General features: G+C 40.4%; 1 protein-coding gene across 2 annotated transcripts in view; it reads left to right on the forward strand.

The window, feature by feature from the left end:
* The window catches only part of CNST (consortin, connexin sorting protein), a 77,973-nt gene that overhangs the window by 38,402 nt on the left and 11,733 nt on the right, over positions 1 to 27,838 (forward strand). For both annotated transcript variants that reach the window (XM_066236912.1, XM_066236919.1), the window contains exons 3-9: positions 6,841 to 7,046; positions 9,121 to 9,151; positions 11,836 to 11,922; positions 12,399 to 12,513; positions 15,076 to 15,097; positions 15,266 to 15,362; positions 19,692 to 20,581. In XM_066236912.1, coding sequence (XP_066093009.1) covers positions 6,841 to 7,046; positions 9,121 to 9,151; positions 11,836 to 11,922; positions 12,399 to 12,513; positions 15,076 to 15,097; positions 15,266 to 15,362; positions 19,692 to 20,581 — 1,448 coding nt within the window. The remainder of the gene's footprint in view (positions 1 to 6,840; positions 7,047 to 9,120; positions 9,152 to 11,835; positions 11,923 to 12,398; positions 12,514 to 15,075; positions 15,098 to 15,265; positions 15,363 to 19,691; positions 20,582 to 27,838) is intronic.

The following is a 27,838-nucleotide window of genomic DNA, read 5'->3' on the forward strand; positions in this document are numbered from 1 at the left end:
TTGCCTATTCTAGATAGCGCATATAAGTGGAATCATATGATATTTGTCCTCTGTGACTGGCTTTTTTCCATTAACATAATATCCTCAAGACCATCCATGGTGCAGCATGCACGTCATTGTATCTCTGTATAGCCATTTGTCTGTTGATGAATATTTGGGTTGTTTCCACCTTTTGGCTAAATGCGAATAGTGCTGCTATGAACATTTGTATATGTGTGTCTGTGTGACTTTTTGTGTTACCTAGAAATATAGCTGTAAAGCCAGTAGCCACGGCCGCCGTCACAGCCGCTTGGCCCATACGGGTTCACATTTGATTAGGACAGACGGTAATGAAACAGCGGAGCCAAGAACTTTAATCCTAGCTTGCACCCAGCGAGCAAGAAATACACACAGTGGGAAAACCCTTCCCTTTCCATTCAGGGCTCCCAAAGCCACTGACTTATCCGAGTTTCCTAGAATCAAAGGTTTCTAGCTCACCAGCCTTACTCACCTCTGTTCCCCATCTCCTTCTCTCTGCACAAACTGGCTTCTCCTTCAGCACTCCACCATCTTGGCTGCTTCTCCTCTCCTCCACATGGCCTTACTTTGCTCTCCTCTCTAATGCTAATCTCAGAAACAGAGAGAGAGAGAGAGAGAGAGAGAGAGAGAGAACACGCTCCTGGTCTGCCCCACTTTATAGTGTAGAAATTAAAACCTTTAATCCAATATACAAACAAGGATGTCTCTGATACAGAGTCACTTATCTGAGGCATAATGGGATTCCTCATAAGAATCCCCCTATCAAGCAATAGTCAAGGGTGTGGGGAAAAGCTTAGTTTTAAAACTAAGCTTTAGGCTATAAGGATCCTGCCTGCTTACAGCCTGTCCCCCACACCCAATGCAAACTATACGCAATTAAACATATATATCATATTTACAGACTTATTTGACCAACAATAGCTATCTTCTGTACATACCTAAAATATGGAACTGCTGGGTCAATGTGGTAACCCAGTATCGAGCAGAGAAGGAAATGAATGAAAGTGTTTTGTGGGTACAGTTTCTGTTGGGGGTGATGAAAAGGTTCTAGAAATGAATAGTGGTGAGGATTTTACAACATCAAGAGTAGTTACTGTCACTAAATTGTATACTTCAAAATGATTAAAATGGTAAGTTTTATATTTCATGTTTTAAAAATCATAAAAAATTGACAGAGCTTCGCATTCAGTGTTAGACACACAGTTAATTTGATTATAGCTTACTGAATTTTAAAACAAAAGTTTCTGAGCACTTATTGAGCACTTACTATGTGCCAGCCACTGTGATAATGCTCTATATGGAATATCTCATTTAATATTCTCTCCAACCTTACCAAGTACTACAATTAGCCTCAATTTATAGATGAGGAATCTGAAGCACAGAAGTAAGTTCCTGGCTCAGTATCATATTGCTAGTAAATAACTCTCTCAGGATTTGATCCCAGGCAGTCTTCAGACCGAACCTATTTGTCACACCAGGCAATCACACTTTAGGCAGTCACACTTTTGCTGAATTTAACTTGTGTTTAAACTAACTTCACTTCATGTTTGATGTACCATAATAGGACACAGAACCATGATCACACATGTCTTTCCTCTGTGTTGGCAGCCTGCATCATCCAAATAATTCCTGCCTATCAGCCTTAGCAAGATAGAACATGATCAGAGAAAGGGTAGTGTTTTCCAGCCCTTGTCTGTGGACAGGTGCCAGTTCACCAGAAATTTGACAGCGTCAGGGTGGTTAACTCTTTCGTGGACAGTGCCTGCAAAAACAGTTGAAAACCACTGCTCTAAGGGAAGTGGTGGAGCTTGACTGGTTTCAGTGATTGACTCTGAATGCTGGTATAATTTTTCCTCAGAGTCTTTATTTGATCTGGCCTCAATGTAGTGAAACGGAACTTCAACAGTTGGGTCAAGGAAAATATTTTTATAAAGGCAGTGAATGTACTTTCGTTTCCTAATACCTTTCTTCCAAATCCTTAAGTGTTGTTATTAGAGAAAAGAGCGGTTATGGAGCTGTGGATAAATAGAAGTGCCTCCTGTTTTATTTCTTATCTAAATGTAAGTTCTTAAGAGAATCAATATGATAATAAGGCAATATCCTATATTTAACAGATGGAGAAAATAAGTATTAAAAAGATTGACTTGTCCAGACTCATAGAATTAGAAAACAATTGATTAAGAATTGAAACCCAGGCAGCCAGACTTCAGATCCCATGTTTTCATTTAATTTCTTTCATGAATTTCAATTGCACCATCTATGATTTCTAATACCTACTTTATAAGGTTGTCGTGAGAACTGACAGTGAATGTATGAGTTTATAGTATTCTCCATGATATATATTAATATCTAATCAACATTTTTCTTAAGAAATATTTAAGTACCTGCACTTCTGACTAGGATCATTTCAAATGATCTGTCTTCAAGTTCACTGATTATTCTGCTTGGCAGAGTCTGCTGTTTCTTCTCTATTGAATTCTTTGGTTTAGTCTATGTATTCTTCAGCTCTAGGAATTCTTTTTGACTTTGTGCGTGTGTGTGTGTGTGTGTGTGTGTGTGTGTGTGTGTGTTTCCGAAATTAGGAGTGAGGAGGCAATCAGACAGACTCTCGCATGCACCTGACCAGGATCTACCCAGCATGCCCACGAGGGGGCAATGCTCCATTGCAGCTGGAGCCATTCTAGCTCCTGAGGCCGCACCAACTTTGCTCCAGTGGAGCCTTGGCTGCAGGAGGGGAAGAGAGAGACAAAGAGGAAGGAGAAGGGGAAGGGTGGAGAAGCAGATGGGCGCTTATCCTGTGTGCCCTGACTGGGAATCAAACCCTGGACTTTGACATGCCAGGCCGACGCTCTATCACTGAGCCAATGGGCCAGGGCCTTTTTTGGGGGGGGAGGGGGGTAAGTCAGTTTCTTTGTTGAACTTATTTGTTCTTGCATTATTTGCTTAATTCTATTTACTTGTCTATCTGTGTTTTCTTCATTCACTGAATTTCTTTAAGAGAATTATTCTGAACTCTTCGCCCAACAGCTCTCCATGTGTTTAGGGTTAGTTATTACAGATTTATTAGTTTCCTTTGATGGTACTGTGTTCTTCATTATTTGTGATCCTTGTGGCCTTGCATTGGTATCTACACATTTGAAGTAGTGTTTGCAGAATGGCTTCAGCAGGCAGGTCTTTCACTGGTCAGACTGTCCAGAGATTCTGGGTGGTCCATTGGTGGTGTTGATGAGCTAGCTTGATGCTAGACTCCTAATGGGCAAGTCTGGTATCTGGATCAGTAGGTGGGGAGGCTTGGTGCTTTGGCCCACTATACCCAGCCTGGTGCCTAATCTTCCATTGATGAGGCTGAAATTTGAGTCTGTGTGGAAGAACCTGAATCCTGGGTCCTTGGGAGCCAACTTATGGGGACTGTTGAGGTGGGCCTGATGAATTAGTCCATGAGGGCCAGCCTGGCTCTGGTGCAGGCTGGGAGTCTGTGTCTAAGGGACCCAGTCTGGAACCAGGGTTAACAGGGGTATCTGTAGCTGGAGAGTACACTTGGAGCCTGGGGTCATGATTGCTTGCCTAGATGCTGGGTCTGCAGGGCTTGGCCTGACCCTGGGTTAGTCGGGGATCAGACTCTGTCAGAGCTGTCTCGTAGACTGGGGTATGGGGTCGTCCTGTCTACATTTCTTATATATCAGAATCGCTATGGAGATTTTGAATGTTTATCATGGTCAGATCTAGGAGGTACCTGAGATTTCATCTAGCCAATCCTTTTATCTTAAAGATGAGGAAACTGTAGTACAGAAAATGTCTACTCCAAGGTCACTAAGACAGTAATGACAGAATTGAAGTCTCTTGCTCATGTTCTAGTACTGTTTGATTTATCCTATCTGTCCCAGCAAGAAATGTTATCTCAAGAGGTAAGATGATTTTATTTAAGTCACCTCTGAAGCTCATGATCTTCAAGCCCTGGTAAATAATCCTTTCGTGTTGTGAGTTTTACAAGTTTCCCAGACATATTAATACCTCTGGAAAAACCCATCTGAGCTTAGTTCATATTTTCATCCACTTCCTACTCTTAATGATTAAAGTACTATATTCTTTCTAATTGTTCACATTAGCCTTCTGTTTCTCTTGAAATCCTTAGACTTCTGTAGGCTTTTGGGACGTCTATTACTTATATTATAGGATTAATATTTTTCCTGTTAAAATTTCTTTTGTTGGGTACATAATTTTACTCACTAATGCATTGCTTGTTTACAAATTGTACTTATGTGTAACGTTATTACAGAGCAAATGGATTTAGCAGGAATCGTGATCATTATGAATCTACACTGTCTAAATAACTGAGATATCCACAATGTTTGTTTTGATGTCTGTCATTCGGAACTCTTTTTTGGCCTCCTTTAGATAGTAGTGATAGATTCTGTCCCTTTTTTGAAAACTTTTAAAATCTTGACTTTTTTTGGCAGTATTCTTAGAAGACTTTATTTAATTCCTCCCCTCTACTGAAAATGAGTATTATAAAATTTCAACATTTTTTTCAAAGAAGAAGCATGGAGTTAATATTTGATAACTATGTGGGAAGAATTTTATCAAAAGAAGTTTAGACTATGGCTGTCTACCCTTGTCATAGTCTATATGAAATTAGTTGTATGGCTGGAGAAAAGGGAAATAAAAGTCATTCTCTTAATTATTTTTGTAGTTCTCCATGAAAAATTTCTTAGAACTACCATGTGGTTTAAAAATTAGAAAGCAGAAGAATCGCCCATGTTTTCACAAATACTGTCCCTGGAAAATAACAGCCATCACTGGACTTTCTACTACCAGAAGCCAAATGATATAAAATAGATAAGAGATAATTTTCTAAAATATAAGAAATTACTATAGGTGATTTTATTTTTTACAAAGCACATTACTTGGAATTTTAGTACTGAGACCCGGCTGGCTATAATTAGGATACCATGGTACCCGAGTTTCGTTAGGGGAGGCCATAAAGAGGCATAGATGAGAAGAAAATGTTCCAACTGTTAGAAACCTGTAATTGCTCAGAAAGGTACAAAGTATTTTATTAGGGAAGTGAAGAATTGACCAGTCTCACCAGAGCTGTGAGTTTCTTTAGAAGGCAGTAGAACAGGGCTCTGAACACAATCTGGAAAGCTGAGAAGGACATCCTCAATCGTGAACACACACTGAATTCCTGAGAAAGATCCTTTATGAGGCAGACTAGCTGAAGGTCTGTGCAGGGTCACAGTCTGTCAATCTGAATATGGAAACTAGAAACTGATACAGAGTTTTTGTTTTGTTTTGTTTTTTTACAGAGACAGAGAGAGAGTCAGACAGAGGGACAGGTAGAGTCAGAGACAGACAGGAAGGGAGAGAGACAAGAAGTATCACTTCTTCGTTGCAGCACCTTAGTTGTTCATTGATTGCTTTCTCATATGTGCCCTGACCAGGGGGCTACAGCAGACCATGTAGCCCTTGCTGGAACCAGTGACCTTGGGTGCAAGCTGGTGAGCTTTTTGCTCAAACCAGATGAGCTCATGCTCAAGCTGGCGACCTCAGGGTCTCGAACCTGGGTCCTCCGCATCCTAGTCCGATGCTCTATCCACTGTGCCACCGCCTGGTCAGGCTGATACAGAGATTTTAGTGAAGGTTGAAGTTATGTTATCATACTGTATAATGAATAAATGTTTAAATTTTTGTGTATCATTTCAGGAGCTATGGACTAAGCATTTATTTACTGATGGGTTTTTTTTCTTTTTTAAGTTTTTTATTATTTTTGTTTATTGATTTTTAGAGAAAAGGGAAGCGAGAGAGACAAAGAGAAACATCGATTTGTTGTTCCACTTATTTATGCATTTATTGGTTGATTCTTGTATGTGCCCTGACCGGGGATTGACCCTGCAACCTCGACATGGCAGGACAACGCTATAACCAACTGAACTACGCAGCCAGGGCCTTATCCTTTTTCTTTTTAGAAGTTTGTATTACTTCTTGTAATTAGAAGAAATGTTTCTGTGGCCATTGGCTCTGGCAGCTGAATTGCTGCTGTTCATCTGGGATCCAGAAATAGTTCTAAAGTCACCAGACCAGAATTTAAAGAGGAAACTGAACTTCTTTAGCTAGAAGTTTCATGTGATAAGTGGTTGTATCTCTCTGTTCAATTCTGTTTCATTTTGGGCAAGGTAGGACTTCAAAATATAGCTAATCCATTGTTTCTTTGAGAGAGTCAGGTTTTGGGTCGGGTTTTAACCTGCATGCTTTTATTTAGATCTCTTTTAATTATAATTCTGCAAAAAAATCGTTTATGTATGTGCTAATGGAAGCAAGTACATGTCAGCACAGTCTTTTTTTTTTTCTTTTGTGGCAGAGACGGGGAGAGTCAGAGAGAGGGACAGATAGGGACAGGCAGACAGGCAAGGAAGGAGATGAGAAACATCAATTCTTTGTTGCGACACCTTAGTTGTTCATTGATTGCTTTCTCATATGTGCCTTGACCGTGGAGCTACAGCAGATCAAGTGACCCTTGCTCAAGCCAGCAACCTTGGGCTCAAGCTGGTGAGCTTTGCTCAAACCAGATGATCCTGTGCTCAAGCTGGTGACCTTGGGGTCTCAAACCTGGGTCCTCTGTATCCCAGTCTGACGCTCTATTCACTGTGCCACCGCCTGGTCAGGCTCAACACAGTCTTAATCGGGGGCAATTACTGTGATTCTGGGGGCTTATTCATATAATTAATTTTATTTGAAAATTTTGTTAACAGGCATCATTGTGTTAAGGTGTTCCACCGTGATGGAAATTTATCCTAACATTGGCATTTTAATTACTTCCGAAAGGACTTTCTTCAGGAGATTCCACTCCTTTAATGCAAGAAAAAGTGCTCAGTGCGGCCTCGCATGCTGTTAGTGAGAAGGAACCTGCTGAAGGGAATGCCAACCACCAGCCCCGAGCCCCCGGGCCTGCTCTGCAGTCTCTGTTCTCACTCATCCGCGGTGAGGTGGAGCAGCTGGACTCCAGAACGCTTCCCCTTTGCCTTCACCAGGTACTTCATTAAACCCATCGCTGTCAACCTTACTCAACTTCTGGACCATTGTTAGTAATAACCTAAAATCCAGTCCTCCGTTATGGATTCTACCCCGCATATAGGAGCTTGGGAGGCTGTTGGGACAGCGCTGAGGAAGCTTTCTTCCCCAAGAGCTAATTTTAGGGAAAAAATAACATATTTATGAACTAGCTGTGTTTATTTTCCCTTCAAATGAAAATAACTGGTATAGGGAAGTAGGAAAAGCTTTGCTTTTTATTCCTATTACTTCTGTTTTATTTTAACTTTTGCGTGAACAATGAGTACTTTTTCTTTTTCTTTTTTTCTTAGAAAGATAGGGATAGACAGACAAGAAGAGAGAAAAATGATAAATATCCACTCATAGTTGCAGAAACTTAGCTGTTCATAGATTGCTTTGTCATATGTGCCTTGACTAGGGGGCTCCAGCTGATCCAGTGACCTTTGGGCTCAAGCCAGTGACCATGGGGTCATGTCTACAATCCCATGTTCAAGCCAGCAAGCCTATACTCAAGCCGGCAACCTCAGGTTTTTGAACCTGGGTCCTCAGCATCCCAGGCTGACTCTCTATCCACTGCGCCACCACCTGGTCAGGCTGGAATAAAACTTTAAACTAAAAATTTACAGAACGGTGACACCTGTATTGCTCACAGAAAACTGTTATAGCAATAGAATAAATTTTAAGTTAGGCATATATTTTCCTTTAACAGTATGCTGTTTCCACTGTGGGATTTGGAAAAACCATTACTTTTCCTTGCAGATTTACAGGTTTGACAAATAGCTCATTGCTCTCTGCATTGGCAGCTACCTGGAAAATGGAGATAATGATCTACAAATAGGATGCCTTTTTTACTATAGATTTAGTACAAATCTGTGAAAACTTTTAAAAGTATACAGTACTTGGCCCTGGCCGGTTGGCTCAGCGGTAGAGCGTCAGCCTGGCGTGCGGGGGACCCGGGTTCGATTCCCGGCCAGGGCACATAGGAGAGGCGCCCATTTGCTTCTCCACCCCCCCCCCTCCTTCCTCTCTGTCTCTCTCTTCCCCTCCCGCAGCCAAGGCTCCATTGGAGCAAAGATGGCCCGGGCGCTGGGGATGGCTCCTTGGCCTCTGCCCCAGGCGCTGGAGTGGCTCTGTTCGCGGCAGAGCGACGCCCCGGAGGGGCAGAGCATCGCCCCCTGGTGGGCAGAGCATCGCCCTTGGTGGGCGTGCCGGGTGGATCCCGGTCGGGTACATGCGGGAGTCTGTCTGACTGTCTCTCCCCGTTTCCAGCTTGAGAAAAAAAAAAAAAAAAAAGTATACAGTACTTGTATGAAATATTATAAACTGACAACAGTTAGTTTATGCAGATATTTCTCAATTTTTCTTGTTTTTGGTTCTGTTTATAAATAATATTCTAGATAAAAGATTTCAAAGTTTTCAGAATCAAATAATTTTTAAATTTAAAGCCTTAGAATGACTCCGGTAAGTGATAAGCCTCAGCTGGGATGAGAGCCCGTCTCTTTGGACCCTCCATCCAGTGCCCTTTATACTGGGCAGCACTTTGTATAAATTCCAAACATCATTGCTCAACTCTTAGCACGTGACCCAGCTTCTCTGTAATATTAACAGAACCAAAAGTCAGTGTCCTGTGAGGTAGTTTGTGTAATAGAAATGAAATAAATGGGATTGTAAGGTCTCATGTATTGTGTGACATGTCAACTTTTTAACTGACAAAAAACAAAGTCATTCACTTACTTGTGTTACATCTTTATAAGCCTCTATCTAGTATTTTCCTCATTCTTAGAGTTCTTACTTCTAAACTCTAATGAATCAATGAAGTTTGCTTTGACTTGAAATAGAAAAGGAAGAATAATGTATAAAAACCAAAAAATGTTTCTGTTTACTTTGGTACAGTGTGTCCTGTGCCCACAGTCAGATCCTCTGAACTGGTAAATGTAGCTAAATAGTTTTCTTAGTTTGATATTAAAGACTTTTAGAGTTTCAAGGTCTATTTCCAAATTTGGCTTTTTATCCAAATTTTAATTTAATTTCTTGTTTGTTGTTTATTTTTCACAGATAGCAGAGTCCTATTTCCAGGAGGAGGACTGTATCCTTTTCCTAATTACAGGAAGAAATTCATAGAACCCTTAGAAAACTGTCGATTTTTTAAATGAGATTTATATACAATAAAGTGTATAGACCTGTCATTTTCAATGGCTTTTAACAGTTGCATACATCAATGTAATCACCTCAGAAAGCAAGATGTAGGGAATTTCTGTCACTCCAGAAAATTCTCTAGAACTAACCAAATTTGGCCTTTAATAAATTAGCCCTAGTTTTACCAGAATCTAAATATTTGTGTGTTTAGGAGGGGAGAGCACATTGCTGAAAAATATAACAAAAATTCATTGGATTTTCTTCCTTTAGAATAAAGCAGTATTAAGTCAACTAATGCTCACATGGTAGAACCTGTCAAAGCACTTTGAACATAGTAGATCTCACAATGGTCTTCCATATGTCTACAAGGGGAAGGTTGACTTTTTCACTTTTAATAAACAATCTTCTAAGTGAGACTGTATGTTAACTTTCTATAGGTATGATTCTTGCCTCAGTTTTTTAGTGTCCCTATTTATTTATTTACTTGAGAGACAGAAAGAGGGTCAGACAGGAACAGACGGTAGGGAGAGAGATGAGAAGCATCAATTCTTCATTGTAGCACCTTAGTTGTTCATTGATTGCTTTTTCACATGTGCCTTGACCAGGGAGCTCCAGCTGAGCCAGTGACCCCTTGCTCAAGCCAGTGACCTAGAACTCATGGCTATGATCCCATACTCAAGCTGGTGACCTTGGGGTTTCGAACCTGGGTCCTCAGCCTCCAAGGCTGACGCTGTATCCACTGCACCACTGCCTGGTCAGTCTCAGTTTCCATTTTTTTTTTTTATTCATTTTTTTTAGAGAGGAGAGAGAAAGTCTGAGGGAGAGGAGAGAAAGACAGAGAGAGAGAAGGGGGGGAGGAGCCGAAAGCATCAACTCCCATATGTGCCTTGACCAGGCAAGCCCAGGGTTTCGAACCAGCGACCTCAGCATTTCCAGGTCGATGCTTTATCCACTGCGCCACCACAAGTCAGGCCTCAGTTTCCCTTTTTAAAAATTACTCTTCTTTTTGAGGGATGGTTCAATACATGCTCTCTAGAAAGGAAGTATCATAAATCTCTGTTTTTGTTTATCTGTGTGATGTTTTTCCCTCCTAACCTTATTAACTTGCATCACACCTCTGAGCAGATTGAGGGATAAGCAGTTATCACCCAGAACTGTATCAAATAAGCTGGTGACAAGTTCAGAAAATGGAAGTTTATTACAAAGTATGTAGAAAATTCAGTTCTGGTGGAAACCAAGCTAGAATGCTTTTTTTTTTTTTAAACTAACAGAGTATGCCGTGAGGCAGGGATGAACCAGCATCAACATCTCTGGGAGCTTCGTAGAAATGCAAGCTCATGGGCCTTACAATCAGAACTTCTGGAGATCAGACCCATGACTCTGTGTTTTAGCAGAATTTTCAGGGAGTTTTTATGTTTGGTCAAGTGAGAAACATTGTGGATTGTCCCTGCTTCTCCCTGGCCTATTTTGTGATCCCTGGCATATCTTTAAGACTACAGCTGAGAGAGAGAACTAAACCTCTGAGTGATCTTGGGAATGACAAAAAACTAAACAGTGAGTGTTTCTCTTTTTTCTTTCTGGGTCAACATTTAGAACATGGCCCAAAGGAAGGTAGACAGTTGGGCAATTGATCACAAGCTCATGGATGCTAAATGTGTGACAGATGGAGATAGTGGCACTTTTGTAGAGAAAACCTACAAAAGTGTAGAATCACGTAATGATGAAAATCACTATGGCAAGTTAACTAAATTTTTACAAAAGACCCATATAATATTTGGCTCTGTCCTTGTTTAGGCATGTAGCCCTTTGGCTTTGTGGGAAAAGCATTCAGTGATAAATAAATAAAGGATCAAGTTGAGTTGAAATCAGAAACAGGTTGATAAGAGGTTAACAGTTCCTTGACAGAAAGTAATTTAGAGAGGAAAAAAAGGGAAACACTTAGATTCCAGGATTTTGTATGGGTCCTATTTCCAATTATGTTTCTTTTTTTAATAAAATTACTTTGTGTGTGCGTGTGTCATAGACAGAGAGGGACAGATAAGGACAGACAGACAGGAAGGGAGGGAGATGAGAAACATCAATTCTTCGTTGCAGTTCCTTAGTTGTTCATTGATTGATTTCTCATATGTGCCTTGAAAGAGGGGGGGGGGGGGGCTAGAGCAGACCGAGTGACTCCTTGCTCAAGCCAGCGACCTTGGGCTGAAACTGGTGAGCCTTGCTCAAACCAGAGGAGCCTGCGCTCAAGCCGGCGACCTTGGGGTCTCGAACCTGGGTCCTCCACATCCAATCTGACGCTCTATCCACTGTGCCACTGCCTGGTCAGGTTCCAGTTATGTTTAATGGACTGCTAGAGATATATTACCAAGCAGGCACTCTTTGAGCACTATAGTTTTCATTTAGTTTCAACTGTGTGCTTGTAAAATAGAACCCGTCGCTATTACATAATATGTACATTAAAATGTACCTAGTGCAAAACCAAGAAACCTTAAGAATTGTTTAAATTTTAAAATATTTAGAGTTCTCTCAATTTTAGTCAGCTTTAGATTTTCTCAATTTATATAGGACATTGTTCTTTACGTGTGGGACTCAATGTTAATAGTCTGGATATCTGTTTTCCTCAAGTTTTCTATTCAGATGAGAAAGCAATGAAATTCATCCAGCTTGAACGATTGTATCATGAGCAATTGCTCGCAAATCTTTCTGCCATTCAAGAACAATGGGGTGAGTACAGACTAACAATGGGGTGAGTACAGAGAATGTGGAATTACCAGTCATCTAACAAGTTGCTATCTAGAAAGTTAACATATTCCACTGGGTTTTGTTGAGTCAAGAAATAAATGTTTCTATAGTCAAGTTAATGTTGCAAAGAAAGTAGCATTTTTACTGCAAGGCTTTGTCATTGTGAGAAAGCCTCTCTTTGTATTTTGTTCTTCATATCAATGCCAAAAAGAGAACTCATGCAACTTATTTCGTTTCTTCTGATCCCATTGCATACTTTACTGACTAATTTGGTCTCTGAGATGATATTTACATATATTGATAAGTAATCACTGAGGTATTTCTAACTGTGTTAACTTTTGGGTTATTTAAGAAGATAATTCAGTGTGCTAATCTTTATCAGTGGTGTCACTTAACTATTTTTTGCCTCCAAATTGTGACTTGTAATAGTCAGTGACTAACAAATATTTTAAATTTAGAAACGAAATGGAAAACTGTACAACCACATACAGTTACGTCTCTAAGGAATTCAGAAAAGGAATTGAAGGGTGAAGATTTCGAGCAACTTACTAAATTTTGCTTAACGCATCAAGAGTAAGTGTTTCCATGTTTGCTTAGAATGAGCTTAATCTAGAATCTTGAAGAACGTTGAATTGTAGCGTTGAATATGAGATACAAGATTCATTTCTTTGTTTTGTTACTGTTTTCAGTGGAGAAATTAAACCAGATAAAATAAAATGATTAGGTTCCTTTCTCAGCTTTTATCCGTTTCTTACACTGATCTCAGTTAAAGGTCAACATTGCATAGGTTCAAAGTATCTTTTAATTAGAAAATTTTAAATATAGCTTCTAATTTTGATCTCTGGTTAAGAGATGGGGCAATTCAGATGGAAAAAAATTGTATATAGGACTTTTTATTATAGTTCTTTGTCAATGTTTCTATATTATAGTAAACACATTATAAAGAGTAGTCTAATAATGGAAAGCAAATACAGTACAATATTTAACCAAAATACTGCAGAAGGAAAATTATGTTTACCAGATAATTTTAAATTCCTTGATTTGTTATCAAAGAGTTAGATCTTTAAATCTTAATAGTAATAATATCGCACTTAAATATGGTTTTAATCCATAGTTGAAGACTTAGAATTATGAAGGTGAGGAGCGTGATAATGATTAAACTGGTGCAGATTGGGATGTAAAACTAATATGGAGTCCTCAGTGCAAAGGCTGAAAATCTATTCTATTGATAATTCTTTCTCCTTTTTACTCAGAAACACAAAGATCTGTTAAAACTCTATTAGTAATTTAAGAAACAGAAGTAACTGTTGCTTAGCTCATGCAGCAGATAGAAAATTGCTTTGGGATCTGAGACCAGTGTTTGAAGAATGATTCTAGATTCAGAAGTGATAACTTACTCAACTCTCACGAAACAGTTTCCTTGTGTTAGTCATTTAGAACCTTTGAAACAGTATTTGGAGGGATTTTGCATTATAGCCTAACTTCTTAGCCAGTTAAATATGTTAACTTTCAACTTTATAGCGTTTTAAAATAATGGAATTTTTAAAAATAGGTAAAAGAGATTATTTACTTTCTAAATAGTCTGTGTAAACACTTTCCCTGTCCTTCCCATGGAAGTAATAATTTTTTAATACGTTACAATTTTTATTATTTAAAAAAGCATGTATTTATTGAACTTAATCTGAGCATGGCATTTTATGCTTTAAATTTGGGTAATGACCCCAAATTATTACTCTTAAATTTGTACCATAAAAAATATTTCCGAGCCCTGGCTGGTTGGCTCAGTGGTAGAGCGTCAGCCTGGCGTGCAGGAGTCCCGGGTTCAATTCCTGGCCAGGGCACATGGGAAAAGCGCCCATCTGCTTCTCCACCCCTCCCCCTCTCCTTCCTCTCTGTCTCTCTCTTCCCCTCCTGCAGCCAAGGCTCCATTGGAGCAAAGTTGGCCCCAGCGCTGAGGATGGCTCCATGGCCTCTGCCTCAGGCGCTAGAATGGCCCTGATTGCAACAGAGCAACGCCCCAGATGGGCAGAGCATCGCCCCCTGGTGGGCATGCTGGGTGGATCCCGGTCGGGCACATGTGGGAGTCTGTCTGACTGCCTCCCCGTTTCCAACTAAAGAAAAATACCAAAAAAAATTTTTTTTCAAGTTAATCTGTACATTAAAGTGAACAAGCTTGATGAATGTTTACATAGACGTATGTATCCGTGTAACTACTACTCTCACCGAGACACAGAACATTCCTGCCCCTCAGAAAGTGCCGTCATGCAGGTACCAAGTCAGTACCCAGCCCCCCAAAGCAACCACTTTCTGAGTACCAATACATTTGTCTGTTCTGTAATTTCATAAAAATGTAATCATACAGAATGTACTATATATTGTACACTGCTCACAAAAATTAGGGGATATTTCAAAAATGAATATGAAGTGACTAAAAATATCCTAATTTTTGTGAGCAGTGTATTTAGCATCTTTTGCCCATTATTATGTCTGCAGTGTAATGTGTTATTGTGTACAATAGTAATTTGTTCTGTTTTATTCCTGTGTGCATTCATTATATGACTGTGTAGCAATTAATTTATTCATTCTATTCTTGATAGACATTTGGATTGTTTCTGGTTTCTGAATATTGTGAATAAAATGGCTGTGAACATTTTTGTGCATGCCACTTGGTGAATATATACATTCTGTTAAATTGGGTATTCCCTAAAATATCATTAAAAATAACTTTTTTTAATCTGTTTCCATGGATAATGCTAATAAAATTATCTTCTACCATAATCTATTATAGATTATAATGACAAACCAAAAATTAAAAAATACGTAGATGTGAAATACTCTTTATATACACTATTAGCAAAAGAGGGTCATTCTTCTTTTTTCTGGATTTTAGCATTTGTAGTTTATTTGGGAGCTTTCATTAGTAATTAGCTTTCTGAAGACATTCACACATGATACTGCTGCCCTTTGAACTGTGTGAGCCGGCGTTAATGTTTCAGCAGTGGAGTGTTCTGTGCTAATATTAGAATCCTGAGAAGCTGTAATTTTTTTTGTAACAGCCATTTCAGTGACATTTGTTTAGAAGCACATCACTGCTGTAATTTTTCTAATTCTTTTTTTTCTCTTTTTTTTCTACAGTCCTCTTTTATCCAAACCTAAGGTAAGAAATTGGTATTTTGAAAATATTTACAGAAGAAATGTTCTGTCATATGTCTATAATCAGAACTCTTTTAGAAAATAAACCTCTCTTGAATTATTTTTACCTTTCTAACAATGCAGTACTTTCCCCAAAAGTGGTTAATTTTGTGTGTATATGTTTACCTTTCAGATAGCAGCTGTAGAAAAGACCCTGGGAAGGAAGTGCTTTAAGCAGCTGTTAGTGTCTGAAGACCCAAAGGAGAGTGGAGCAGCAGCCAAAGAGCCGGGTATGTTTGAAGTTAGAGAGGACTGTGAGAGATGCTGCCTCTTACAATATTTACCAGTGTTACCTCTGAAATTCTGTATTTACTCTTTTTTTTTGCACACACTTTTCCTAGACAAATAGCAAAGCGATATATTTTTTTTATATTATGTAACTATTTTTAGATATCTAGTCATAGAAATTATAAAATCTAACTTCTTATAAAAACATAAAGTTATTTCCATGTTTTCAGGAGTATGTATCTAACACAGTCTGACAAGAGTGTACAAAAGTGCTCTGAGATAGAATTGGTTTTGGTGTGTTCAGGAATTCTTTTCTGTTTAAAAGCCAATAATTATTATATGGACTTGACCAGAATGGGTTCTGTTATCTATCTAAAGCTCTATATATCTTGATTATTTATCCATAGCAGTTGATTTCTTTCCTTTTATGTTGACTCACATATGGTATACTGTAATTTGCATATATATTTCTAAAGTATTTATGATATATTTTGTACTACTTTGTGTCTTATGTCAAAAGTTACTGATTTTTAGAAACTTTTTTATATTGGTAATGTGTGCTCACTATAAAAACTTTAGACAATAAAGATAAATGAATACATTTTAAGATGTTTATGTTTTCTGATGTATGATTTTAGTACTAGTTTATATTCCCAGGATTTATGTTCCTGAGCCCTAATATTAAATTAATAAGCAGCATCAGATGTTTTGACTGAATTGCCTGAGAGATAAAATGATAATAATGATGATGATGATGATGCCTCCAATTTAATTCTCCTTTTTCTCTTTATAAAGTTCCCCCCCCCATCTTACATTATTTCCTTTATATTTATGAGGCAACTTTAGGAAATTGCCTTAGGTCAATTCTATTTACATTCTGTCCTTCCCATCTCTTCTGTTCTAGTCATTTTTTTATTGGAAATCAGACAAAACTAGCTTCATAAAAATCTTAAGAAGGGAAAAAGTCACAAAATGGCCACCTATTTGGGTGTGAATGTGTGTCTGTGTCATGCACATTGGGAAGAGAGCTATAACAGGCTGATTAATTAAGTGTGACACTGAATCCTGGTTGCTTGCCCAGGACTAGCTTGGCACCACTGGTAGCTTGGCCTCTGCTGTGAGACGTGTTACAGATGGGAAAACTGAGACGCCGCACACAGTCACTTGCTTGATCCTTTGATTCACAACTAGAATCTGGTCTTCTGGTTTCTTATTTAAGTGCAGCATGCTTCTAAGTAAGGCATGTAGATTATCAAAGACTTCCCCAAAGCAGACATCTCACTAATAGCAATCTCATGGAGAGGAGATGGACTAAATCAATAAAAATAGAGAACATAAAAAAATATTCTAGGGAATTACTTTGTGGATGATGTTTTATTTCTCTAGGTAAAAAAATGAGGGTGAAATCGCTGGGTCATAGGGGAGGTACGTTTAACTTTTTAAGAAATTGCCAAACAGTGCTTTAGTGTGGCACTCTTGTACCATTTGTTCCCCACCAGCAATATATGAGAATTTCAGTTGTACCACATACTTGGTGACATTTAATGTTGTCAGTTTTTTATTGTATTTTAGTCATTTTAGCAGATATGAAATGGTATGTCATTGTGGTTTTAACTCGCTTTCCCCTGATGACTAGGTATGTACATTTTAAATTTGGAATTAACCTCTGTAGAAGATATACTAATTTGTACTATTATCAGCATTTCAGACTTAGTTTATGTTTTTTAGTCTAAAATAAATATTTACTGTAAAAATTTATTTTTTCAAGCCTGATACCACTCAACTGTTCAGGCTTAACTAATGAGATATTCAGAAAGTATCAGAAATGTGTTCATGAATGCTTTGGTCGCATATCATGTTAATATTAATGAGAATAAGTTTTATATTATAATACATGTAGAAAATTCAGAAAATAGTTTTGGTTAAACATAGTAGATCAAACACTTAATCCCTCTTTTTTCTGGCACATCATTAGAACATCAGGAAGGGATTCTTAAAAGGCAGAAACCCACAAGGACAGGACTGGCAAGGGACTAGCAGCACATGTGCCAATCAGAGAAGTCCAGAAGCTGGAAAACAGCTGGATGGGTGGCAACGGGCTTAGTACACCAGAGAAAGCCGAAAGCTGTGTCAGCAGGGAAGATGTTGGTTCCTGCCTGGAAGGTGTGGGAATCAGAAATAGAGAGGGTACGTCTACGTCAGGAGGTAGGTTTGGACTGCCAACAGGAGATTGGGCAGAAAGACTGTTCAAGAAGCCCTGAGACTTTTCTGTCCCTCTCCACCAAGCAAGAGGTTTATTTTTTAGAGAACAGGAAACAGAAGATTTGTGGACTTAGACACAAGTCAAGGAAGGGGTATTATATAGACAGTGAGGATGCAATGAAAATCTTATGGACTGAGTGGTGAGAACGTTAGCCTACTTTCTGCGCTTAGCATTTAGAACTGTGGCAGCCAGATCTTTTTCCCTCTCTGGAAAACTAGCAATTAGTCTAGGAGATAAAACCTCAAGAAACCATAGTAAGGGCCTCCAACGAATGGCCCAGCCCCCTACCAAGAACTATTCTTGGAGAAGGCTTGCCTTTAATCACAGATTGTCTCGTTGCCTCGTTTAAGAAAAACTCAAATAAAAAAAGATGGAGACCCAATCAGATAGACAAACCAAAAGAAACTCAGAGGAAACAAAATACAGAGAACAGATGAAAACTTTTTGTAAATTAATGAATATTATCATAGAGATTAGAGAAAATATTGTATATATGAAGGTAAGAATAAGATGTGTTTTTAAAAAGGTACAGTCAGAGAATTAAAGAAACGTTTGTGGAAATTAAAATGTATGATGGCCAATAAAAAACAATTAACTAGAAGAATTGAAGGCTGACATTGAGTCTGTGTCCCAAACACAAAGAGATCCAAAAACAAAGAGATAAAGAGTAGGACAGATAAGGTCTAGTGATTAGCCCATAGGGCCAAAATCCTAATAATGAGCATTCTAAAGGGAGAGAACAGAAAAGGGCAGGGAACAGATTATCAAAGAAATAATACAAGAAAATTTCCCAGATTTGAACGTCCTGAGTTTCCATATTGAAAGCCCCACCAAGGACCTAACACAAAGAATAAAAAACTTCTCATTTCAAGATACAAGGAAAAGAAGAATCTAAATCTTCTGGGAAGAAAATGTAGGTTACACGAGGTTGGTATTCAGAATGGTTAAGAAACTTGACCTTCCTCCTGGGAGCAAGACACAGGACAGCAGTGCCTTCAAAAGTGAGAGAAAGTGATTTCTGACCTAGAAAACTTTACCCTAGTTTTAGGGGTGAAGGAATAAAGATGTTCAGATGTGAAGGATCTTTAAAAAGTTTACCTGGCACGTGCCTGGGATCCAGAAAACAAGGTTTCCAACATAGAACCAAAGGGAATGCCTAGGATCACCAGGAAGGGAAATTCGGAGCAACACCTGTATATATATACACCAGTCCTCGGGAGCAGCTCCAGGTTTGAGGCTCAGAAAGGGTATGTTTTTTTGTTTGTTCGTTTGTTTTCTTTGGTGGGGTTTTTTTTTTGGTTTTTTTTTTTTGGATTTTTCTGAAGCTGGAAACGGGGAGGCAGTCAGACAGACTCCCGCATGCACCCAACCGGGATCCACCCAGCACGCCCACCAGGGGACGATGCTCTGCCCATCTGGGCGTTGCTCTGTCATGACCAGAGTCACTCTAGTGCCTAGGGCAGAGGCCAAGGAGCCATTCCCAGCGCTCGGGCCATCTTTTGCTCCAATGGAGCCTCGGCTGCGGGAGGGGAAGAGAGAGACAGAGAGGAAGGAGAGGGGGAGGGGTGGAGAAGCAGATGGGCACCTCTCCTGTGTGCCCTGGCCGGGAATCGAACCCGGGACTTCCGCACGCCAGGCTGACGCTCTCCAGAGCCGGAAAGGGTATGTTTTAAAACTGGTAGATTGTTGGGACCTCTGTTGGAGTTATACAGCTGTCAGAGTTTAGAGATGCATAGTAAGTTTTTTTTTTTTTTAAATGAAGTAATGAGTCTGTTGTCAACACCAAGGAAAATAATGTGTAAATGAGAAAGAAAAATTTCTCACAGGACGCAGTGTGGGTCAGTATGAATAATATTTACAAAGCCATAGTAAGGTAAACATTTGAAGATTGAATTGCCCCAAAGCGTGTTGAATTGTAATGGGAAGCTGGAGGAGGGAAAATAATATATCCTTGCAAACAGTTACAATATTCTGGTGTTGTACATGTTGCTTATTTATATGTTCTTTTTCTTTCCTCCTGTACAAAGTGTTTCAGATCTCAAAACAGCTTGTTTTTCTTCATCTTCAGAGAGTGAAACTTGTCCTGGCATGGAGCCAAGTAGAGAAAGCCAGCATAAAGAAGCGTCCTTGGGGAACAGTCCCTGCTGTCGTCAGATGACCAGCCAGGCAGATCCCCTGAGCCTTCCTGCAGCTGCAGGGACGGACCACACAGCGGAGCCACTCCGCAGTGCTGAAGCCACTCAGGAGCTGAACGCCCAGCCCTCAGAGACAGCCGGGAGCAGGTCTGGGACAAGCTCTTCGGAGGATGCTTGTGAAGATGAGAGCTGCTTGCAGCAGGCTCAGACCGAGGCCTGCCAGGATGGGGCCCAACTAGAGGGCACCGCTGAAGACCTCACGGTGTTATCCTCCAGCCATTCGATGATAGAGCCGTTGATTTTCCCAGGCTCTGACCACATACCTCCGGTGCTGCATTCCAAGGGGAAATATTCACAGACTCAAAGAAAAGAACTCCAGTTGCCACTTGAGGATGCTTCAGAGGCATTGCCCGCAGACCCACACGAGCACAACGAATTAAAGGAGCTGCAGCAACCTGATCTCACAGGTGGGGATGGAAAGCCCCCACCGGGGCAGGCCGGCTCGCTGGGCTCTGAGAGCGTGCTTTGTGGAAATGCTGGAGTCTCTGACTTAAGTGCAGGGCTGTTGGAGGCGTGTATGGCCCCAGAGGAACAGGGAGATCAGGACGCCCGGGTCAATAAAGAAACAGAAGACTATCTGAACAGCCTGTTGGAAGGATGCTTAAAAGATGCTGAAGATTCTCTTTCATGCGAAGAGGAAGATTCTGATGTCCCTCAAGATCTCTCTCCTGACGAAGCATCCTACAGTCTACAGGAAAACCTGCCTTCTGAGGAGGGCTGTCTTTCTCTCGAAGATCTTGCAAAAAGGATAGAGATTGCTGAGGTACAGTTGAGATTTATATAAGTACTATGAAAAGTAAAACAATGTTTAAGAGGCACAAGTATGTTATTTGCTTAGTGTTTATAAATTTCCCCTAGTCTCTACCACCAGGGGAAAATATAATTAATGTACATTTTTCATCATTAGGAGTTTTATTTAATGGTGGTGCTTATGCTTTGGGAAGTTATATTACATGCCTCGAGATATAAGCATGATGAATGCCATTTTTTATGATCCTGTGTCTTTTATTTGGCAGTCTTAGGAGTTGTGATCAAGATAAGATTAGTCACTTTCTTTATAAGGAAATCTCATTTTTCTTCTTTTGCATTTGGAAGATAGAATATGTGTCTCTGTTTCTTTCTCTTGTTAATGTATTTTTAATTCTTTGAAACAATATAATGGAATGAAGCAAACATTTAAGATACAGTGAGACTAGGAGATACTGGATGGATTTGTAAGCCCTTAAATTAGGTGCTCTGAGTGTTCTCTTTCTTACAGTATTAATTTATAAGCTCTAGATTTGAACAAACAATACTTACTACTTGACTAAGACAAATATTACAAATAATTCAAAGTTTTAAAGTTTTTCTAAAAGTAATGAGGCTAATCAATACCAAAAAAGAAAGAAGAGAGAGGAGGAAGACAGGATAAAAGTAGCCATCCTCCTTTGCTAATACACTGTTTTAAAGTTCAGGAAAATAAGAAGAAAAGCTCTTTGAAGGCTCTTGGGTGTGTCAGGTGCCAAAGGCACTGTGAGGAGTCAGGTGAGGCCCCTGGTATTTGGGGACTCCATGCTGCCTCACATTGCCACTTCACTGGCATTGTTTTTGAAATAGTATTTATGTTTCCATACTTTTGTGAATACAGGATACAGAACCTAGTTTCTGAATAACTGAGTATTCTCATGAATAGTATTTTTTGTGCTCTCAGGGAACACTGTGACCCACTCTGCCTTTGTCCATGGGGCTGCCCTGTCCCAGTGAGTCCTCTGCTCTCTCCCAGATCTCACGTCTCCTGTCAGTGACACTGCCCTGCACATATTTCCTTACTGCCTGCCACTCTTTCTCCCACTGTGTCTGTGACAGAACACCATGCTCTGTTCTTCCTTCACCAGTACCTCCCCTTTTTCTTGTCTCTCTGCTTTCATTTCCTTGTCAACTTCTGTATCCCTCAGCTCTGGGTTCAGGTGAGACTTGGCTTTGATCACTACCACCAACCCAGTGGAAGCATTTGTGGAAGTGTTTGTTGTGTTGTTTTTTGTTTTTTTGTTTTATTTTACAGGGACAGAGAGAGAGTCAGAGAGAGGGATAGATACGGACGGACAGACAGACAGACAGGAATGGAGAGAGATGAGAAGCATTAATCATTTTTTCTTTGCGACACCTTAGTTGTTCATTGATTGCTTTCTCATACGTGCCTTGACCGCAGGCCTTCAGCAGACTGAGTAACCCCCTTGCTTGAGCCAGCGACCTTGAGTCCAAGCTGGTGAGCTTTTTGCTCAAACCAGATGAACCTGTGCTCAAGCTGGTAACCTCAGGGTCTCGAACCTGGGTCCCTCCACATCCTAGTCCAATGCTCTATCCACTGCGCCACTACCGCCTGGTCAGGCCTGTTGTGATTTTTTTAAGCAATTGGATTCATCCCATAAAATGAAATAATATACACAAAAATCTCAGAGAACTAACAGTATTTACAGTGATTCCCTAGTATCACACATTACTCATGTGTAAATGACATTTTTCTAGGTTTGGGAAGCCTTTTTGAATCCAGCAGCAGTTTTAGTGAGTAAAACGACAGCTTCCTCTCTTCAGCATTGCTGTTATATACACAGGAGCATGACACACTGTCGTCACAAGTGTCATCTACACTGTTTTAAACAAGCATCAAAAACATTTGTGCTCGCCTGACCAGGTGGTGGCGCAGTGGATAGAGCATCGGACTGGGATGCGGAGGACCCAGGTTCGAGACCCCAAGGTCGCCAGCTTGAGCGTGGGCTCATCTGGTTTGAGCAAAGCTTACCAGCGACCCAAGGTCGCTGGCTCGAGCAAGGGGTTACTTGGTCTGCTGTAGCCCCACGGTCAAGGCACATATGAGAAAGCAATCAATGAACAACTAAGGTGTCACAACAAAAAACTAATGATTGATGCTTCTCATCTCACTTCGTTCTTGTCTGTCTGTCCCTGTCTATCCCTCTCTCTGACTCTCTCTCTCTGTCTCTGTAAAAAAAAAAACAAACACAAACCATTTGTGCTCATTTCATAAATATTTTAAAAGTTTATCATGTGTGTAGTGTCAGGAAGTTAGAGAGATTCACTCACTCTCTCATTTAGTGACTTGTGTGTAACTTGTGTGTGAGTACCACCATGTGACAGATATGGTGATTAAAATTTAAGGGCAGTACATGTGCAAAACCTTCAGTCCAACAGTGTCTGACTCCAGGTCTTATCTGTTTGATGAATTTGAGTATCCCAGTTTTAAGGGAAAGATGAAATTTTATCACAATACACATCATATATTTTCATGTCAGAACCCAAACCCCCTTTATTGAGGGACCTGATAATGCTAATACGTCATTGACATGCTTGGTTCTGGAACCTGAAAGGATTGCATTATCTTCTTTTTAAATTCTTCAGCTGTCCCTAGCATCAAAGTCTGAGAGGAAATCTGCTATACAAATTCAGGGTACATTCTGATCCAACCCCCTACAGCTAATCAGAGCCCATCCAGCCTATAATAAACTGTAACATGGGTGGGGGTGAAGGACCTGTCTTGTGTTCTAAATAAATGACACTCAAATATTGGATAAATTTTACTGAAATTAATTTATTGACTTTAACAGTAATCCTCATCTAAGCTTTGTGAGAAGTTTTAACAACAGGATATGCCACATGGAAAGAAACCATTTTCTGCATTAACATACACACGTGTAATCTATTTGAAGAGATGTCATATGTTCAGAAAACAATATTAAATGCTCCAATTTAAGTCATCTCAGTTTTTAGAAATAATTCATCATGTAATAACTGAGGGCGACATACGTTCCCTGCCCTCAGTCTAAATTGATAACATTTACTTAGCTATCTCAAGTCTACCTGTTTCACAGAACATAAAATAGGGGAGAACATAAACTTTCTGACAGCCCAATGTTGCTGTTGATTTGTCTTCAAAGAAACCATCTAATTGAAGTGACTTCTGCAGTTTTCATCTCTGTCTCTTGGCTAGATCACTGGGATCAGGGAAATTAAGTTGCATTGCGACTAATCACCATGGATACCCTTACGAAGTTAAGATGGGAAGCTAGAACTAAGCAATACTGTTTTATAAAAGCGTATTGGTAGCTATTCTGTGCATCTTGGACAAGGGAGCATCTTAGAAACAGTAATCATTGCTGTTCTGCCCAGAATGGCTCTTTGGAAGGGAGCAGGAGTCCAACTTCCTTACAGGAGAGGAATGGCAGTCATCCAGTAACTTCCAGTGGGTTCATGCAAAATAGTTGACCCAGGATTTTGTAAGTGTCTAGAGAGTTCCCAAAGGAGAATCCACAGATTGCCTATCTTCTCTTTGTGCTAGAAAGTCTCATCTTGCCTTTCTTTTTTGTCCTGCTCTCAATTCTAATTCATGAGGTGTTTCTGGATTGTCAGGTCTCTTGCACCTAGCTCCTTTCCTTTCCCATTTTAACCATTCTCTTAATTTGCGTCTTTCCTGCCTCTTCCTGGACTTTTGCAGCAGCTGCATAAAGTTTTCCTACTCCTCATTGTCATCTCCTCCCCCTTCAAACTGTCTTGTATTAGCACTGTATAAGCTTACTGATATTCGAAGGGGCCAGTCAGGTGATAAAAGTAAATGAAATGACTTAGTTGTAGAGAGACAAGGAGAAGGTTCCCATGCCTTGTCTGGAGGTATTCAGCTTTGTAAAACACTACAGATGAGCCAGACCAGGTGGTGGCGCAATGGATAGAGCGTCGGACTGGGATGCAGAGGACCCAGGTTCGAGACCCTGAGGTCACCAGCTTGAGCACGGGCTCATCTGGCTTGAGCAAAAAAACCCAAAAAAGTTCACCAGCTTGGACCCAAGGTCTCTGGCTTGAGCAAGGGGTTACTTGGTCTGCTGAAGGCCCGCGGTCAAGGCACATATGAGAAAGCAATCAATGAACAACTAAGGTGTCGCAACAAAAAACTGATGATTGATGCTTCTCATCTCTCTTCATTCCTGTCTGTCTGTCCCTATCTATCCCTCTCTCTGACTCTCTCTCTGCCTCTGTAAAAAAAAAAAATCACTACAGATGAAACAAACACACCAGAGGGTCTGGGTCTAACACATACATTCAGCTTAAACTTCTGCTGTCAAATATTTTTTGCCTTGTTAGTCTCTTCCCATGACTTCTTTTGGCTCCAGAATAAATGTTGTGCTGCTTGACTTGTTCAGGACTTGGCGATCTGGCCCAGTCTACCTTTCCAGCATCATCTCCTGCTGTTCCTTTGTACTTGGCTTATACTGTAGTCAAGTTGGCCTCCCACAGCCTCCCAGATACACCTCGCATCTGTCACCTTTGATCCTTACCTTCTATGCCTTTCTGCTGTGGAGTGATGAGCCTCCTTTGCATACACTGCTTCCCAACCCTCAATGTCTAGGGCAGGGGTCGGGAACCTTTTTGGCTGAGAGAGCCATGAACGCCACATATTTTAAAATGTAATTCCGTGAGAGCCATACAATGACCCATGTACGTTATGCATTATCAAATAAAAATTTGGTGTTTTCCCAGAGGACAGCTCTGATTGGCTCCAGCCACCCACAACCATGAACATTAGGAAATGAATGAATTGTAATACATGAGAATGTTTTATATTTTTAACATTATTTTTTTAATTAAAGATTTGTCTGCTAGCCAGATGCAGCTATCAAAAGGGCCACATCTGGCTCACAAGCCATAGTTTCCCGACCCATGGTAGGGTGTGCCTTTTTAGCATATGGAATACCAAGCACAGTGCCTGGCTCATGGTCAGTACTCCATAAATGCTAACTGCTGCCACTATTCCTTGATCACTGAAGTCCATAATGTTTCTCTTCAGACTACTCCTCTAAATGTCAAATGAGGGAGTGCACAGCGTCATTCCTCCTTAAGTCCTGGCTAGCTGTCGTCTTCCCTTGTTTTTATAGGACACCCACACATACACATACATGAGTCTTCTGCACTAAATTGCAAACTCCCTAAGGGTAGGGACCCTGTTGAATACATTTTTGTATTCTTGATAAAGCCAACACAAACTTTATAGCCCATTGTAAGTAACAGCCACCTCTACACAGTAAGACTTTTCTTTTTTAATTTTATTTTACTGAGTTCACTTTGAAAAATAAATAAGGGGAAAGCTACAGTATTCATATAAATATAGGTAGGTGTTATGTATCTGTAAATTACTCATCTGTGTATTCATTTACTCTTGGGCACATTTATTGAGCACCTACTATATTCTAGGACACTAGTGAACACAGATCAAGCCCCTGTTCTCGTGAGGCTTATGCTATAGAGGGAGAGGCACATAATAACAAATTCCTATAAAATAAACAGTATAATTTTCAGATATTGGTCGGGACTAGGAAGAAATCGCAGCAGGACAAAGGGACATGGAGAGTCTGAACTGGTGGGGAGAGGGAGTAACAGGCTTTTGTAACCAGGGTGGAGGGGAAGGCACTGTGAGGACAGCAGGTGGGCCGGCACTGCTGGGCCCAGTGAACAAGGAGGTGGTGGGATGTTAGGTGGCAGAGGTAAGCTGGAGCCAGTTCCTGAAGGGCCTTGTGGGGTCAGGGTAAGAAACTGGAATGAAATCAGACAGTGGGGAGAGGCGTGATGTGGAGCAGGAGAGTGATGGGACCTGATGTTGCCCAGCTGCTCCGTGGAAACTAGAATATAGAGAGGCAGGGGCCAAAGAAAGGAGAGCAGTCAGGTCGCTGCAGTTACTCAGGAGAGAAGTAATGCCTTTGAGGGTTCAAGGGAAGCAGTGCGTGTGGCGAAGATATATTTCTGCAGGAGGAACTGGCAGGACGTGCTGATGGAGAAGATCGGGGTTTGGTGGAGAGGACCAGTTATGAGGGGAAGAGAATCAAGAGTTCTGCTCTGGCCCTGGCCGGTTGGCTCAGCGGTAGAGCGTCGGCCTAGCGTGCGGAGGACCCGGGTTCAATTCCCGGCCAGGGCACATAGGAGAAGCGCCCATTTGCTTCTCCACCCCTCCGCCGCGCTTTCCTCTCTGTCTCTCTCTTCCCCTCCCGCAGCCAAGGCTCCATTGGAGCAAAGATGGCCCGGGCGCTGAGCATGGCTCTGTGGCCTCTGCCTCAGGCGCTAGAGTGGCTCTGGTCGCAATATGGCGACGCCCAGGATGGGCAGAGCATCGCCCCCTGGGGGGCAGAGCACCGCCCCTGGTGGGCGTGCCGGGTGGATCCCGGTCGGGCGCATGCGGGAGTCTGTCTGACTGTCTCTCCCTGTTTCCAGCTTCAGAAAAATGAAAAAAAAAAAAAAAAAAAGAGTTCTGCTCTGGAGGCAACCTATCTAAGCAGTTTACTGGGGGCTGAAACATGGGGTGGTATCTTGACATTCTTACCATTTCTTTTCCTATTTTATTTGTATTAAATTGCTCCCTTTAAAGTATCTAGAAACTTAGATACATTATAAAACTCCTATTTTTATTTAAAACAAACCTTTTTCTTTTTAAATCTTTTATAAATTCCACGTGGACATACTTTGGCATCATTCTCATTTTCCTCTTTTTCTCCATATTGCCGAGTTATAAAAGGGCGTGTGGAGGTGAGTGTTCTTTCTGGAAGATGGCTCTCCTCCACATACCAGCCTCCTCTGGCTCCAGCTGTGACTCATGTTGTTAATTTGTTATAGTAGTAACTATTACATTAGTCCACTTCCAGATTAATTGAATGACACAAAAGATCTTTCATCTAACCATCTTCTCCCCCATGTCTCTGTATTGATGGATTTAGCCATTAGTTTAAGTATCTTTTAGTAGAGGTGATGTGTAAGATGAAGATTTGTTACTAGAGCTATAAACTTCTTTGGAAAGACAAAGAAACATGTTAAATTTAATATAACAGATGATACTAATAAAAGCTTTTTATTAAATTTATTGGGGTGACATTGGTAAATAGGATTAGATAAGTGTCAGGTGTTCAATATTAAAATACATCTGCATTTTGTATTGTGTACTCATTACCCAAAATGTAATCTGTCACCTTATATTTGACCCCTTTTATACTCC

This window comes from Saccopteryx bilineata, chromosome 1 (genome assembly GCF_036850765.1).
Source record: "Saccopteryx bilineata isolate mSacBil1 chromosome 1, mSacBil1_pri_phased_curated, whole genome shotgun sequence".
NCBI classification, from domain to species: Eukaryota; Metazoa; Chordata; class Mammalia; order Chiroptera; family Emballonuridae; genus Saccopteryx; species Saccopteryx bilineata.